At 57.0% G+C, this 16642-nt stretch overlaps 3 protein-coding genes across 3 annotated transcripts; all 3 read right to left on the bottom strand.

The window, feature by feature from the left end:
• Positions 1-3469: 3469 nt before the first annotated feature.
• On the bottom strand, positions 3470-5852 carry INS49_010168 (uncharacterized protein; the record flags this gene model as incomplete). Its single annotated transcript, XM_043170894.1, has 3 exons — positions 3470-5583; positions 5637-5718; positions 5802-5852. The coding sequence occupies 3 exons, from the start codon at positions 5850-5852 to the stop codon at positions 3470-3472; spliced, it is 2247 nt and encodes a 748-aa protein (XP_043025459.1).
• A 7259-nt stretch (positions 5853-13111) lies between these two features.
• Positions 13112-14407, bottom strand: INS49_010167 (uncharacterized protein; the record flags this gene model as incomplete). Its single annotated transcript, XM_043170893.1, has 1 exon — positions 13112-14407. One exon carries the CDS (start codon positions 14405-14407, stop codon positions 13112-13114), a length of 1296 nt encoding a protein of 431 aa, XP_043025458.1.
• A 977-nt stretch (positions 14408-15384) lies between these two features.
• INS49_010166 (uncharacterized protein) lies at positions 15385-16095 on the bottom strand (the record flags this gene model as incomplete). The annotated part of the gene is made up of 3 exons (XM_043170892.1): positions 15385-15780; positions 15854-16010; positions 16088-16095. The coding sequence occupies 3 exons, from the start codon at positions 16093-16095 to the stop codon at positions 15385-15387; spliced, it is 561 nt and encodes a 186-aa protein (XP_043025457.1).
• Positions 16096-16642: the final 547 nt, after the last annotated feature.

The following is a 16642-nucleotide window of genomic DNA, read 5'->3' as shown; positions in this document are numbered from 1 at the left end:
CCCCGGGCAGCCCCTCTTGGCGGCGATCCCGCCAGGCAAAGCAGGGGAGGACCCAGGGCGTCGGTGTGATGGAACGCTGGGCTCTTCTTCGAATAGACAATCCCACCACGTCAGCCGGGTGTTGCTCTTTCTGGGATGGCTATCAGGCTGATCAGGAGCGAACCCCAATGTCGGGCTTCGTTTGGTGTCAGTGTTTCATTGTTGCACTGCGTCTGCGAGCATCTGTTTGCTGGCCAAACGACGATGGCGCCCAATGAGGAGGGGTCCCGACTGGTGGTGCGGCATCAAGGGAAGGCTCGAGCCGTGGATGACGACTGACGGGCTGGGGGGTTTCATCCTGCAGCCCGTTCTGCCCGTCTGTCCGTGAGGAAACAAAACAGACCGGCAGGCTGGGGCAAGACAGGATCCGACAGATGCTGCAGACACTGCCAGTGATCGGCCGTCAGCTCGCTGCATCCCAAGCCACGATCGTCATGACCTGATGAATATCACCGAGGCGATGCCAGGCTGCCGGTCAACTCTTGTCACACAGTCCTGGACCGGCAGGGCCAACAGCAGAGCCGACGGCAGAGCGAAGTAACATCGCAATAAACATCCAAAAGCCAGCTGGTCAAGAAAGTGCCAGTTGGACAAAACCAACAGGGGCAGGACGAGGCGACGGCATGAGGCACGACAGGGACGACCGAGGGGGTGGACTGGCGTTCGTGCCTTCTCAATCTGTCTCTCACACCCGCCAGTCCGCTCACCCCGCGCCTGCCATTGGTGCCCCAACTCCCACCGGTCTTGTCGATCCGCGATGAAAAAGGGAAAGAGTCGCTCCAACCTGCCTCCTCATCTACAGCTTCAGCACTCGACTCGAGTCAGAGGAAAGCTTCTTCCCAAATTGTGTTGTTGCCAGCTTGACGAACTTCGACAGGACATACAAACTCCCCTGTCCCCCTCCACGAGACAATATCGTCATCATCAGCGGCCGAGCCGCAAAATGCACAAGAAGGGTCCCAAATCTCTCTCCACCCCTGAACCTTGTCGCATCTGAAACACCCCCAAGGCAGCGGCAGCGACACGGCCAATCACACGACTCGGGCGCCGCACCCGAGCAATGCCCAAGATGAACGTTCAACTTCCTTCCCTCTGCACTCCGGGCTGCCTTCCAACAGGACGCCCCCAAGCCCAAGGGTCCCTGCTCCACACCCATCTATAGCATGTAGGGCAGGTAGGCCGACTCGCGCCTTGCCCCTTTCCGTCCACGGAACTTATCCTCGCTCGCGCTACGCCTTCCCTCCCCCCCCGTCGACCCCAAATTCTCCTAGAGCAATCTCCTCAAGGCTCGTCGGGAAATGCCCATTTTGACATGTGTCAGCCTGAGTTCCCGCGGGGACCGGGGACATGAGGTGGGTGTAGGAAGGCCCTCGTCGGCGGACACCGGGAGGAAGAGACCGAGGCAGGATACGGTTCCTTCTTCCCACCCCCAACCAAGGTAGCACGTAGGCTACCTGTGCCTGTGTCTCAGTAACACGACTGTCACTGCCATAGCTATTGCGAGGCTCGTGTCATCTTGCCATGTTCTTGTCCTCTCGAGGAGATGTGTTTGCTGGTGACCAGGCTTGTGCCTGTGCTTGTGTATGTGTGTTATATATAGATGAATACACTTGTAGGACAAACAACACATCGTGTGTGACAACGACAGGATGACGAGTCCAAAGTCATATCATACCGTCCAAGATCACCGTGAGAATATCAGTGCCACAAATATATACAATAACACACCACCAATCTTCATGCGAGGGCCAACTTGGCTCGGCCTCAGGTGGACTAACCAGCACCGACTTAGCAGAACCACACAGACAGAACCACCAAACACGCAATCTCACAGAGCAATATAAACTGCCACATCGAGGTGCGACCGTTGGCCAGAGATGTATTGAAGGGGGGACAAGGACGACGCAGAGCAACCAAACACACTGTTCCATCCTGTTGGGCCTTCTGTTTCTCGTCCCACTCCTTCTCCTTCACACACTCAAGTCGCCCAAACTCTTCACTCGGCCGTACAGCGTCGTTCGTTACCGTAACCACAGCCTATCACAGCAAGCCAGCCATCCTCTCTTATAAACGGCCAGGCAAGCAGTCTGTCACGGCTGTTTCGCTGTGGTGTGTACGCGCACGCGCGCACACACACACACACACACACACACACAGAGAGAGAGACTGAGAAAGACACGAAGGTAGAGCACGAACCCCCAAACTGGGGGCGCCGAAATCTCAGACGACAAGACAGCCGCCCACATCCCCAAGGCATCAGTGCCGCAAAGACCACTCTCACGTGAACATCCTGCTACCTGCCACCCACCCCCTTCCCCCAATCCACGAGGCCCCCTCGCACCGCCTCGTCCGATATCTGCCTCCGTCCAAGAGAAGAAATCTTAGTCCCAGAAATGGCTGCGTCCATCTGAATGTCGTGCTCTCTGCCTCTGCGCCACCACCACTACCACCAAGCGTAGCCAATACCCGCCCAGTCCGAGTCGCGATGACTTTTTGCTTGCTTGCATAACACACCCGTCCTTTCGCGAGCCGATCTCCGGCACGGGGAGGGCTGGGGGCCCAGGTGGTTGGTCAAAACTGTCTGTCACACGCATTCACAACTCCCATTCCCGACACACACACACACACACACACACACACACACGCATGCGCACACGCAAGTCGGCAGCTGTTCATGTAGCACACGACAATAGTCACCTCTCCTATCGATTCATCGTTCCCTGTCGTTCGTCGACAGCTATGTCCGGCCTTAGGCATACAATACAAGAAAAATAAAGAGGAGCAAATAAAACGCTGGCTCGGACCCTCATTCGTTAAACTGGGCGGGCTTTTGATCGAGAGAGGGCACCAGTGTCTCTCCCGGTCTCTTGTTCTTCGTCCTTCGTCCTTTCCCCGTATTGGATGGTCCATTTCTGTATCTTCCCTTCCCCTAGGAAATATCAATATCGTTCCGAACAAAAATAGGCCCTTTTCGATGTCGTGCTTCCGCTTTCCTTGCTCGCGGCCATTGGCAGCTTCGCCAAAACGGCCAGTTCTCCTCCACCACGCACACGCGTATCCTTTTCCGTCGCGCACAATCCAGCATTATCCGTACCTCAAAACTTGGGTATAATAAAGAAAGCGAAAATTTCGTAAAAAGAAAAAGCAAAAAAAAAAAAAGCAACGAATGCCGGCACAAACGGCTATGCAACGAGGCCATCAGTGCCTCGCCAGTCCGAACCAACACCCATCCCGGTTGTCCCAAAAAGAAAAATAGATCGAGAAGCAAGCCGCCACGCTGGACTCTAACAGCTCATGACTCTTTATCGTCATCAATGCCAACTCCAGGCAATGAAAAAAGCGACACCCTCGGCTTCGGGCGCCTCCCCGCGGTGGCAGACGAGGCCTCGCCTCTGAGCTTCCCGAAAAATTGCCGCAGATTAAGAATATTCTAAACCTCGAGTACGACTGAGGGTCGGTGGTTGCTCTCGTTGCTCTTCCGAAGGGGCTCGAGGCGGTCGACGAGGGGCTTCTCCCGGTCCGTTGAGGCTACGACACGGACGCTGCCCCGTGTGCTCTTGACAATGTGGCCCGTCTCGACTCGGTCCTGTATCATCTCGTCCAGAATGCGACTCATCTCGTCCGTGCTGCGCCGGTCCTTGGGGGGAGACCTGACGCTGCTGTGTCGGAACAGCGGGCGTTGGGGGCTCGTCGGCGAGGCAGGGTTAGAGCGCGGCCCGTTCTCCAGCATCATCAGTTGAGACGCACGGGTCTCGATGCTCCGGTCAGCATTCTCCCCTCTCCTAGCTGCACTCCGCAAGGCGATGAGCATTCGGTCCTTGTCTTCCAGCTGAGCACGCAATTCCGCAATCTCGGCGTCCCTCTCCTTCAGAGCTGTCGACACGCTATGGTCCTCGCCAACCATGATCCCCTTGCTGCCAGAGGAAAGACCGCCTGACGTGCGCGACGAGCTTGCCCTCCGCGCCTGGAGCAGGCGCTTCTCCAGGGTCGCGATGTAACGGTTCTTGTCCACCAGGTCGGCCTGCAATGCCCGGTTCTGGGCTGTCAGCGATGCCGTGCCGTCACCATATTCGCCAACGCTGTCGTCCTCGTCTCCTGCAGACCTTCCGCTGGTTGACGCACGGTGATCCATGCTGGGCCTTCGGCCAATCGTGGACGAAGATGATGTCAAAGACGCCGAGCGCTCAAGCATGGGCCTACCCGCTTGGGATGGTGTCATAGACGACCGCGAAGACCGCATGGACGCCTGCGAGAACCGTGGATGCGAACCTAGGGAGCTCCAAGTCCCGCTGGCGTTGACGCCTATCGACTTCGAGCTCAGGATCAGGCGGTTCAGATGATCTATGCGCTCTTTCAGCGCCGTTCGAGCTAGTTGCATCTCCAGCATCTGCTCTTCGTGCCGGGCTTCTGCTTCCTTCTCTCGCGCCAGTTCTTCCTCGGCGTCCCTGGCCTTTTCCGCGCTGTCCTCGTTCTTATCTTTCTTGGCTTGCGCTTCCAGCTGCGATCTCAGCTCAGAGATTTCCATGCGGTATCGTTCGAGAAGTACTCTTGCACCACCCTCACCACCAGCACCCAATGCCTCCTCAGCACGTTTCGCATGGCTGACCAGATTGTTCTTCGCTCTCGACGCAAATTTGAGTGTGTTGAGAGTTTCATTCGTGTGGGTGTTGGCGGCTGCGGCGCTTCCTGTCGATCCTATTTGGATTGTGCAGAGAATGCTGACGAGTGAATTGCCTGACAATGCACCTTGCAGCAACCTGGTCAGCTTGCTGTCTCGGTAGGGCAGGTGCTTGCCATCCTTGTCCGATTTGCCGTCCTTGTGTTCCGAAAGCTTAGACACAACAGTTCCCAGAGTCAGCAAGCTCTTGTTGATGTGTGAGCCTTCCTGCCGGCGCTCCTTGCTCTCGGCCGCCTTTTCTGAACCTGCAAGGTCGATCAAGCTCAAAGTCGAGACCCGTACGCCGCCTGGCAACAGGGCGGATCGCTTGTTCTCAGCCGGTGCTGCCGGCCCTCCAGGTATGCGCTCTCTGCTCTCGACAACAATCTGCACCACCGCATGACTCCGAGAACTTCGAGAATTGAACTGAGTGCTTGCTGTTCGTCGCGCTTGATCGCCCCGAGCGATGACTCTAAGGAGTTGCGTCGGACTCTGCACAATTTCTTCCTTCAACGGACTCGCGTAGACGCCTCGCTTGCTATCCTCCCGCAACTTGATTTCCTCCTGTGCCACGGGACCGCCGACTCCCCCACCGGTCGACATACTGAGAAGATCGTGAATCTTCTCATTGTAGATCTCCAAATAGCTGACTCGGAGCAGGAATTCCCGGGAAGGCGTCTCGCGAATGTACGAGAATATGTCGGTGATCGCCAGAGGGATGACACCGGGCGATGAAGCAGTCCCTTGCATAGAGAATGTTTTACCCGTGCCTGTCATTCCGTAGGCGAAGACTGTCCCGTGGTAGCCCTCCATTACTCGTCTGACGAGTCGTTTCGCGAGGTGATCGTAGACTCGGTAGTTGTCATCATGTGTCGTGAAAACGTTGTCTGGAAAGGTCAGCAATGAAAAGATACCCAGCTGGAGTCCTCTGCTAACGTACCGTAGTAGTAGTCACCGCCTTCTTTGCCGTGATATCCGATCAGGGACTTCCTCCCATCGACCATCCACTCGCCATCAGGTCGCTGATCTTGAGCCCCAGCATCTGGCCGTACTCTTACACTAACGACCACATTGCCTTTGCTATCCCCCTTTGATAGGTGTTTACTTGAAGCGTCCGCGCCGGACTTTGCTCCTGCGGCGTCGACAGGATCGTCATAGGTCGTCGCTGACGTCGAGTAGGAATCTTGTGCTGAGGAGCTTCGGCTTTGCGGGGGCGATGACACGCTGATCAGCCCGTCAGAGAACCGTGCGCTTGCCCTTGTCACAGATTTGCCTTCGCCAGAACCGTTGAGCAGACTCGGAGTGCCATTGGAGCCTGACGTTGAGGTAGTCGCGGTCACTGTTTTCGACCTGCGATTGCCTGACAGAGGACTTGATGGGTGACTACTCGTCCGTGTGTCTCCGCGAGGCGGCTGAGGAAACGAGTTGATGCTGACCGTTTTCCGCAGCGCCTTCGTCCCTTGTACAGCAGCGGATACTGAGCGTGGCTGCGGTAAGGCGGTCGTAGGAGCTGGAGTAGCTGGCGGTGGGAGTTGGGTGGCGGAAGGAGCTCGTAGCCCGCTCTTGGGTGTGGTCATTAGTGACCTGGCTGGGGTGGACGGTGGCTGGAGTCCCGAAGACTTTCGCGTTTTTGCGATAGGCAGCGCCGGAAGGGCCATATTCGGTGGCGCATTGGGATTCCGATGTGGTTTGGGAAGTGCGGTCGTCATCCTGAATTAGAACGCTACCCAGCGATAGCTTTGTGCCGATTTCGTCCCCCTTGGGAGGAGGGCAAACGACGGTTGAAGCTCGAATGTGCTGCGGACCAGCTCTGTCAGACTATGTGATTGACTCGTTGTTGATTGTCCTGAGGAAAGGATGTTGTAGCTGTTGAAGGAACGCCGAGAAGCCGTCCATTAACTGGCGTCCGAGATCTCAGGTGGCGGAGTGAATACAGTTCAGGGTGATGTCCGCAAATACACCATGGACTCCCTGATCGTCTTCGTCCAAGGAACTTGATGAGGTGCCAGGGATCAGCCCAAAAAAAAAATTAAGCTAGGCGGGGGGCCCAGAACCCGGCTTATCAAGGAAGAGGAAGTGAAACGGCTTCATGCAACAGCCACGGGCCGACCTCTTGAAGTACCCAGGAGCACTGGGGTAGCTAGCTAGGTCAAGAATATCAGCGACTGGACACTCAGAAACAGATGTTCACTTGGGGGATGCTAGGTGCGTAAACCATTGCCTAATCAAGGGCCGTGTCGTGGACTGCATGTGAAAACGTCCGGCCAAAAGCGAGGGTTGGCCTCGAAAAGCAATTAAGGGCAGCTGAGACCAGAGGGATATAGGGGTGGAATATCAAATACACAACGTCTGAGGCTTCCTGCACGCGGCAGGCTGGTGGCCCAGTGAAAGGGCTCCTTTGTAGGTGACAGCCTAGGAGAAAAGGCCATGGGATTGTCCGAGATCGTAGCCTTGCATACCTTTTGCAGTTCGTCTCAGGTTCGCACAGGCACGAAGTCCTCCTCCGTCCTCCCTGTCCAGCTGTGTAAGGTTGAGAGAAACGATCGGTTTGCGACAGGGCAAACGGGCCCGGGTCTGGTATAGGAATGGCCCGTCTGTTGCGGCGGGATCTCGCGGCTCAGTTGTCGATCCAAAGGTCGCAATGGCCTCGCAGTGGGAGCTGGTGACGAGGAAAAGTAAGGAGGTCTCGCGGCGGAGGGAGTCTCGTCCCTGGAAGGTGGGGAGTGGTCTGGATCAGGGCGGCCGAGCGTGGAGGTGGAGCGTGCAATCGCAACCCAGGACTGGAGAGTGACAAATTGGGCAGAGCGGCAGGGCAGCAGAGCAGGGCAGCGGCACTCTTCAGGATTTGAGATTTGGAAGACGAGACGGGCGGGGACGAGGAGGTCGAGATCAGTAGGATCGAAAAGATGGGATGGACGGTGAACAAGTTGAGTGGGCTAGTGGGTGGCAGCTGTCGTGTCGTGTCGTGGGCGTGTCGGTGGTCGACCGTTTTCGAGGAATTCTGGTACCGGTCCTTGGGGCCAACGGTACTAGCAGTGACTGGTACTGTGGGCTGGCAAGTCGAAGGTCGAGGGGGCAGGGAAGAGGGCTGCTAGACACGGGACGGAAGCAGCCACCAGAACAGAACAGAAGATGAACGGATCAGACTTGGGGGTGCAGCTTGTGGTTCGTGCTCTCCTGCTGCATCCGCGAGGAAATAGTCTAAATGGGAGCCAATGTTGTATAGACTTTGGATCGAGGGTCCAAGTCGAGGGCGTGCGTGTTGTTGGAAGGTGCTGAGCAGCCAATATGGGCAGGCTGCGTGCGTGGAGGGCACAAAGAGGCGGAGGGACGCAGGAAATTGGCCTGCACAGAGACAAGGCCTAACGGTATGGGGCGGCGGCTGCAGGGTGGGGACTGATGGGCGACCGCCGTCCGGGGTTGGCTGATAAGTGCCCACGACGATCGGCACGAATGCTGGACAGTGCTAATAAAATACTGCCAATATAACAATCGAGTGATGAATGAGTCGCATCGATTCGCAGAGCACAAGTCGACATAAACTTCGCGCAGCGCAGGGGTTTTCCGAAGGGCAGTGCACACCAATTCGAGACCCAAGGGGCCGGAGACGTGCAACACGCAACCACACAGCGCAACGCAACGCAACTCAGCACATCACACACAATACAGCAGAACACACAACACTCTCTCGTCGGTGGGTGAGCAAGCCACGCCCGGGTGCTCAGACTCGGCGGAATGGAGACGACAATAAAATCAAAACCACAAATGCCTGAGGGCGTTGCGCAAGGCGGCGCAGGAGGCGTGGGGCGTCAGTCTACTTGATGGTCCCAACGTGACAGTCAACGTCTGTGTGTCCTGCCCGTCTTTGCATCCGTCTGTTGTCAGTTGTCTGTTGTCCGTTCTGGCCTCTCCATTCTCTGTGCCCTGTGGCCCGTGGCTCTGTGCTCCGTGCTTTACTCTCCCCATCCCTCCACCTTCCCCCCTTGATCTCTCTCGCTCTCTTTCCCATCTCATTTGACGAGGCAGCCGTACCACTCACTGTACGTCTCGTACTGTAGATTGGCGGATCGACCATCCACGTCCCGAGGATACTGCGTCGCACCTGATCATGTCATGTCCAGTCACCAATCAGTCGGTCGGTCGGGCAGATCGAGGATGATTGACTTCTCTCGTGTGGAGCAAAGGCCTACGAACCATTGCCGTTTTCGCAAGCTGCAATTTGACTTCTCCCCGGCCCGCCCAGCAGCTGCCAGGGCCAACCTTCCTTCCCTCCATAGGGGTCCCTGACTTCAAGGTTGCACCTGCACGATCCCTGTACAGCGTCACAGCGGGGGATTGCCTGTCTTGATAACGGCCTATCGGTGGCCACCTTGCCAGCTTTGCACCTGCTTTGCCCAGGTTGCTGACCCAGTCTTATTTCTTATTTAGCCAGTCTAATAAGTCTTTATCCTGGGATTTTGTGCTACCTGCATCTACATGCAGTCATACACAGTACCGTGTGCTAACCACGTCGGCCTGCTTCCCCAGATCGACCACACTCTGGTCTGATCTTTTCGGGAAGCTGTGTGCTGGTTGTATGGTACCATGCACGTATGTCTGTAGGGAAACACATACACGAGTCTACTATTGCCTCTACCCCCTACCTCGCCTGCCCTATTTCGCCTGCCCTACTCTCAAGCCGTTGTTGACGCAAGGGACCCGAAATCTGTACCACACTTTCAAGCCCTCAGCCCATCGCCGTTGGGCTCTGACGATGGCCCGGGGAATCGAGGATGCAACCCTCCCTTTGGACCTAACACCCATCCGCGAGCCCGACTCGGGTGCACAGAATCCATGGTGCCTCTCCATCGGGTATAGCGCGGGAGGCCGTACCACAGTACGTACCGCAACCGGCCAGTTCTGTAGTAGCGACGCATGTGCCCCATCCCACCCTACCTGTCTGATTGCCAGCTCGGTGCTACGCAGTGCCTTTGCTCGATCAATCAGAAACCCCTTTTCTCGTCTTGTTCCTGGCGCCCTGCTCGACATGCAGCAAAAAAGGTGTCGAGCCGTCGCGTCCAAAGCTACTGCATATTCTAGCCCATATACCACGGCAGAAGCCTGCGGGATTGGGGCGAGGGTGAACCCGAGGCTCATTTCAGCCCTCGCGGACCTCGTGGTCGTATCCTCATGTCCTATGCTCGGCCAAGTCTCGACTGCACCGTTTTCCCTGCCATGTCCGCAACGGCTGTGGCAAGCATAGCTATGACCGTCACCGTCACCGTCACCGTCGCCGCCACCGCCACCGCAAGCCATGGCAGTCGCAGGCTCATCGTCTCGATCACGCCTGGCGCCACTTCCGAAAGCTTCTCCACCAGCTGTCATCGCCCAGCCTAGCGAACCCCAGGCTCACAGGCCTTCCTGTGGCCAGCACGGGGCATTCCGTACCGCTGTCAATGGGATGAAAACTTGCCGGATTGACAGATGAGACACAGAAGAGGAAACTGTTCCGTCTCATGGCTGTCGTCGACACAACACGGATGCGCTCGCCGTAATTTCCGCAGGGTGCCACTGAACGGTGGTCTGCGAGCGAGTGGCCCTCAGCCGCCCAAAGCGGCAATCCATACCCGTTCCCAGAGGTACCGGCGCAGTACTGTCCTGATTCTTCAGAACTGTCCGGCCAGCCGAAGGGTATCCCGCACTCAAACGGTAATTTTGGTATCAGGGCTGTGGCGCATCTGCATCGACAAAATCTCGGTGCTATTCTACAGAGTTTGGCTGGGAAATGATAGCGTTGATGCAGCACGCCCGTGTCGCTATGCAACTGCTCCCTCCTCCCTATTTCGTATCTATAAGATGGTACTCTAAGACGTCACCTCAATATAGGGGGTGTTGGCATTGTTGTCTGCTGCAATTGTGTTCACCGGGGCTTTAGGGGTCGGGCACAGCGCAAGACCCTGGACTCAGCTCAAGGAGTATCAGGAATAACAGCATCACGACCCTCGTTTTCTTTTTCTCACACGGCTGTGGTTTCGTCATGGGGGCTAAGAAGGCTGCGCCCGCCGATATCCTTGCCGGCAGACATGTCCAGAGCAACGAAACGAAACCGCCTCGCCTGGCTCCTGGGTTGCTGCTGCTTGGGGAGTATCCTCCGTTCCCGACGTATCCGTCCTGCATACTCAGCCAAATACATACATGGTTAGATGAGGATTGATGATTGACAGATCCGCCCCTCGGTCTGAGCACCCGCTGCATGCCCTCGCGTCGCACTCGTCCACCCGATATTTCTGCAAGTCGCTGACTCTCGTGCCGAGGAAGGTCTGTGACGTTTCGGCCGGCTGCAGATTCGCGAATCAAGGCTGCATGCGATGGGCTATCACCAGACTCGCATCGAGCGGACGAAACATGTTCGCATCAAAGAGACGTGCCCAACGAAGGACCGTTCCGCACGAGACTCAGCGAGACTTTCTGGGACATTAATTTAGTTCGCGGACCTGAATGCCGGGCAAACCTGGCTGACCTCGGCATGGCAAGCTGCTGAGCGGCCTTCCTGAAACGGCAGTCAAGATGCTGGTACCCTGCCCACCGCAACCTGTTCTCATAGTATCGTCTTTCGGACTGTATACGTCTGACAATTGTTTCCCATGGTTGGACAAGAATTTTCATCCGCACTTTTCGCGTGTTCGTTTGATTCTAGAAGATGATTCTTGCCAATGTTGACTTGGCCAGCATCTTGTCACACGTCGGCCCGGCCTGAGCGGCGAGGAGGACCTCAGCAGGGCCGCGATCCAACGAACAGCTGAGGCCTGTCAGTGCGTCCACGGACGGTTTCGGGTGCATGCGGTGATCATTCTCGATGCCGCAATGGTTGCTTCTTTGGCTGACAAGCTTCTCAGAATGTCCTCTGTCAAGAACACTCACTGCCCAATTCACCCTACCATCGCGATGTATCAACACCATAACGACTCATACGCCTTATTCTGCGCTTCTGTATGGCTGGTTTATGGGTTGGCAAGGATGTGGCATACACTTCTGCCACACCCACGGGATGATCATATAAGTGTTTGCCGGCAATAATGTCCCGCATCATCGTCTCGTCAGCAGCGCGATAGCACTGTTGCTCGCCGGCTTGTCCTCGCTGCAAGCAGCGACGACCGACCGGAAGAGGGGATCAAACGCTTTGACCCCAGAGAGCTTGCAAGGCTACCCCAGAGGTTCACCACCAAGCCTCGACTGTTCTGTAACCCGGCACGTGCGGCAGAAGAGCCTCCTTCCCAAAATTCAATTCCCGGTCGGACCAGGTGCTCCTGTCTGTCTTGCTCACGCACTCCAGTGGTTGCTCTCTCGGGCATCGTTCACCGCTCGCCTGCACTGCGCGGCGAAGCTGTCGCAATCGATGATGTGGTGCCACTAAGACGCAATCCTGCGTCTCGCGCGGGTTCTACAGGAGCTAGTGCTTCAGGATATGCGAGGCAGGGCCGTGGCGGGGAACAAGCCTCCTTAGACTCGGCTTGGGGACCATCAACATTTGTCCCCGACACAGTGACGACCACCGCGCTGCGCCTGGCGAGAAGAGCAGTGCAACAGTGAGGGTTCTGCGTTCTAGAACTGCGCATACTGCGCGACATCGTCGACAGAACACTGCCCAGAGTGCTCAAACTCGCACAATAGAGTGGACCATCTGCAGGCAGTACCCAAACATCACAAGCAAAACCTTCAGTGCACACCAACTAGTGACATCAGATGCAGCAATTGTCCCTGCCCACGCCTGAACTTTCGATAGTCGGGACCTTGCGCTCGTCCAATTATCTTATTCACCCGTGGGGCACTGACTCCTTAGACGGCGCTCGATAGAGGGGACGGATGGCAGCAGTCCCAGACGACGGCGCAGCGAGCTAGACAAGTTGGCACCCGTCAAAAACGGGGTGCTGGGTTTTAGGATAGGCTAGGCGGGCTGGATGGGCGTGATGGGCGAAAATCCCTACAGGCCGCTTCTGAGCCGCCGGCGGCATGACGGGACCAGGTTGATCCAAGATAAACGCAACGGCTTGCGTGGACTCTCGGGGGGTCATAGCTCTGCAGGCAGCCCGGCCCTCCACACTAGCCTTTGAGCTCCTACTACTTGATAGTCCTCTGGGGTGGGGCAGAGGGGCGGGGAAGAAAAAGCAAGCGCATTGAGAGCGGCGATATCGTCAGACGACGCAGCCGAGTCGAGCAGGGCGCAGCTATATGTGAAACACAGGATGGTGGGCTTCGGAACTGGGTACCGTGGCTCCGGGGCTGCTGGTTCGGACGGATCGATCATATTGCCCAGAATGGGCCCGGCTATAACGTCGCAATCACATCCGAACGAGAGCGGGACCGGAGAGAACACACCGGCGTGGGGCATCGGACTGAATCTCGTCCACGGTTCTGGTGTCTATGTTTCTGTTTGGTTCACAGCAGCCTGACCCCTCTGCCCACGCTCCCTGTTTCAAACACCTCCACGAGCCCGGCACCAACAGCTTCATGCAGTATCCAGTCGAAGGTCATACCATGAAAGTCCTTCCATTTTCTTGTTCTAGCCGGCAGCACCCCAGCAAACTCCCGCCTCTCCCTCTTAGATGCGTGTTGTTTCGACTCCTGCTTCGCCACGCCACCGTCCCACCTCTCCCTCAGCAGCGTCTCGGGCATCTCCTTATAGGACGACTTGTTAAGTATAGCTGTCAGCTGTGATAGCGCCGCCGACACAAGCTTCAGGTATGGTCCCTGCCCGGGGACCGCAAGTGAGAGATCAACACTGGGGCCGCCCTGGTGTGTGCTACCACTACCTCCGGACCGGGCCCCGCTGCCCCCGGATGCATGGACGGCTCCCTCGCCTCCCACAGCGTCAATGGACCCGGCAGCAGCGCGCGACACAGCCGCAAGGCTGATATTAGTGCCTCTATCTTCCGGCCGCGCGAAGGTAGACGTGACGCTACCCACGTCTCGATCATGAGCCGTCGTCAGGAAGCCCGCTCTGACCAGCTGGTCGACATTGCTCGCATCCAGGGCCGTATCGCCGGCGCAGACCTTGAGTGCGGCCGGGTTGTCCCCAAGCCATCGGCAGAAAGCCTCCCGGGTCCCCTCGTCCAGCGCCCCATCTGCATCGCTGGCCTCGACGAGCCGCTCCAGGTCCCCGGTGGCGACAAGGAGCTCGCCGACGCCTCCGTCCCTGCCACGCCTCAGGACGACAACCTTCCGCAAGGCGCCGGCGCGCGTGAGCTCAGCTGCTTCCCGGTCCACGGCCGTGGGGCTGCGCAGGAGCGCCTGCAGGTGCGCGACCGTCACCACGGGCGGCAGGGCCCGCCTGGCGCCGAGCACCTCGGCCACGCGGGTCGATCTGAGGCCTAGCGATGACAGCTGGTCCGGCATTGGGGCGAACATGTGCTCGCGCGAGTAGCGCATCGCCTGCGGGACGTCGCGGAGGGTCAGGTCGGTCGCGAGGGCTTGTACAAGACCCGTGTCGTCCAGCTTGTCCTGGAAGAAGTCTTCCTGGTCATCTGCCTTCTGCGGCCTGGCGGCTCCTGGTTTCGTCCTTGGGAGCGAGTCGCTCCATGACGAGGACGAGGGCGATGACCTGGCGCTTCGGTTGTTGATGGTGCTGGTGGCGGCGCTGCTGTTGCCACCGCTGCTTGTCCGCCTTGGTGCGGCGGGCTTTTTCTTGTGTACGCGGTTTGGGTTCTTGAGTATGGACTTTAGGCGACTGCTCATACTGTCGTTGGGAACCTGCGACCAACTGGTGTTGATAGCGACAGACAAAGGTCCCCAAAGGTGATGAAGATGAGAAAGTGAGATCGATGGTCGTCAGCACGAGTCCTGCAGTGCAGGATAGTCAGCCGTGTAAGCAGCGCCAGAACGCAAGGGGTTAGGTGTCTCGACGCCTGTGATTGGCTGCGTGGCTGCTGGAATTTGCCACCTGCCACCACTAAGACTCGAGTGTTGCTGTAGTCCAGGTAAACATTTGTCAAATGCACGCCCTGCGAGCGAGCTTGGCTCCACAGTACAATCCAGACAGAAGTGATCGTCATTGACGGCAGGAATGACTTCCCAAGGTGGAGCGCACAATAGCAGAGATATCTTCTTTTACGTATCAGCGAGATTCATTCCCAGTCACTGAACTGCCTTCTGAATTGTACCTGAGCTCCTCCCTCACATCCCAGCCTCCTCTGCTGGATATCTTAGATTAATACTCATCAGCTTCTTGCACTCAGAGATAGGCAATGCTGATGCTAGCATCTGGAATGAGTGTCGGTGCGAGAGGGGAGGGGAGTACCGTAGAGTATCTTGACAGACAGTTCTTGTTAAACGTAGTGTGGAAGTCTCTAGTTAGCAGTCAGCATCACAGGCATTGTCCATGACAATAATTCCACTGAGTGTTGTGTATTGAAGCGAAGAGTATCTAATTATCTGCAGCCAATTGTCAAGACTGACTAACTGGTTAAAATGGTCCTGTTATCCGATCTCTGCTCTACAAACTCACGTCCCAAAAATATCTAATAATTATTATTGACCCAGCCCCCTTCTCCTACAACACAGGCGGCATAGACTGCTGCCTCTCCACCACCTCATCCCCACGATGCCCATATTCCATATAAAACGGGGGCTCGTCACCATTCCTACAGGGAAAAATGGGTGATCTGACCCAAGTACCCGCCCTCTAAACCGCCATGGAGATCCAGCCTTCTCCTTTACGGACCACCGGGTGTGTTGGGGTCGGTATCCAGCCAGCGGTCACCGCGCGCACGGCAGGACCCATAGACGCAGTAGTAGAAACCACGGCGGTTGTTCGCGTCAGGGGACCACATGACATACGGGTTACCGACGGGGCTCGCAGCCTGGCAGGGCGTGCTGATCCAGTTCCGGACCGTGTAGGCGGTCTGCCCCTGCTTCTTCCACAGGCAGAAGTGGTCCCCAGGCTTTCCGTTGCAGCCGTAGTTGTTGCCCGTCATCTCGGTCTTGATGACGGCGAAGCCGCCGCTGATCCAGCCGAAGGCGTTTGCGTTGGCGGACCAGCCGACAGAGTAGGACGTGGCCGCGTTGGCGCCGACGCTGCACTCTCTGGTTGGGTCGCATCGCATTTCATCCTGTAGCCGGGACAATGAGCTCGTTTAGCCTCTGAATCACCAAGCTGCATTAGTAGGGGATTGCAGGACATACGGTAAGCTGCACGTTCATGGGGTTTTGGTGAGGGTTTCCGTCCCCGACCCTCCTGGTAAAGGAACGGATATTGTCGCACTGTCGCTGACGCTTCTCTAGATCGCCACCATCGTTCTCGGCCTCGTTGACGAACAGCTGGAGATCAGAAGCGTCCAAGCTGGTCAGAGCTGTAGTATTATGCTTCTCTGCAAAGGCCTCCTCGGACAGGGTCTCGGAACTCCCTTGGAGACTCACCAGAGCATTGACCAAGTCGCTGGGACCGTGGGAGAAGCATTCACGTTTGAAAGCTTGGCTTCGTGGCTTGAGAGGGACGTCCTGGGGGGCTGGGACCGTGCAGGAAACCACGGCATCGGCTTCGCTGTGCATGCGTGTGCAAGTGATGCCACTGGAGTAGACTGGGTCGTGGTGAACTCGGTAGGATGATGATCCAATGGTGACATTCCCGGAGCCGTCCTCGTCGACGTCGCTATGTTTTAATGCCAACGTCAGTTGAGTGCTGAGGCTGTTGGGGAGTGGCTTTCCCACGATTCCTCATCAAGACAAAGCAGGCTGCCATTCTGGCGGGGGGAGAAATGAGGAATGGTACCTACAAAACGATGGCATGGGTAGCAAATGATCCCGAGGTTCTGCTTCGTGAGCATGAGGAGTCCAGGCAAGTAGAGCGGTCGATCGTCCAAGCTTCAGTTGAGGACGGCTTTCCTTCTCTATCTGGAGAACGATGTTCATCTGAGCAGCATCATTCCTGTGCGAATGGGTGTATTGGCTTGCCAGAACAACCAAGGCAAGCGC

Source organism: Diaporthe citri (assembly GCF_014595645.1).
Source record: "Diaporthe citri strain NFHF-8-4 chromosome Unknown scaffold_4, whole genome shotgun sequence".
Classification (NCBI taxonomy): Eukaryota; Fungi; Ascomycota; class Sordariomycetes; order Diaporthales; family Diaporthaceae; genus Diaporthe; species Diaporthe citri.
The sequence above is the reverse complement of the archived record's forward strand: the minus strand, read 5'-3'. Positions and strand labels throughout refer to the sequence as shown.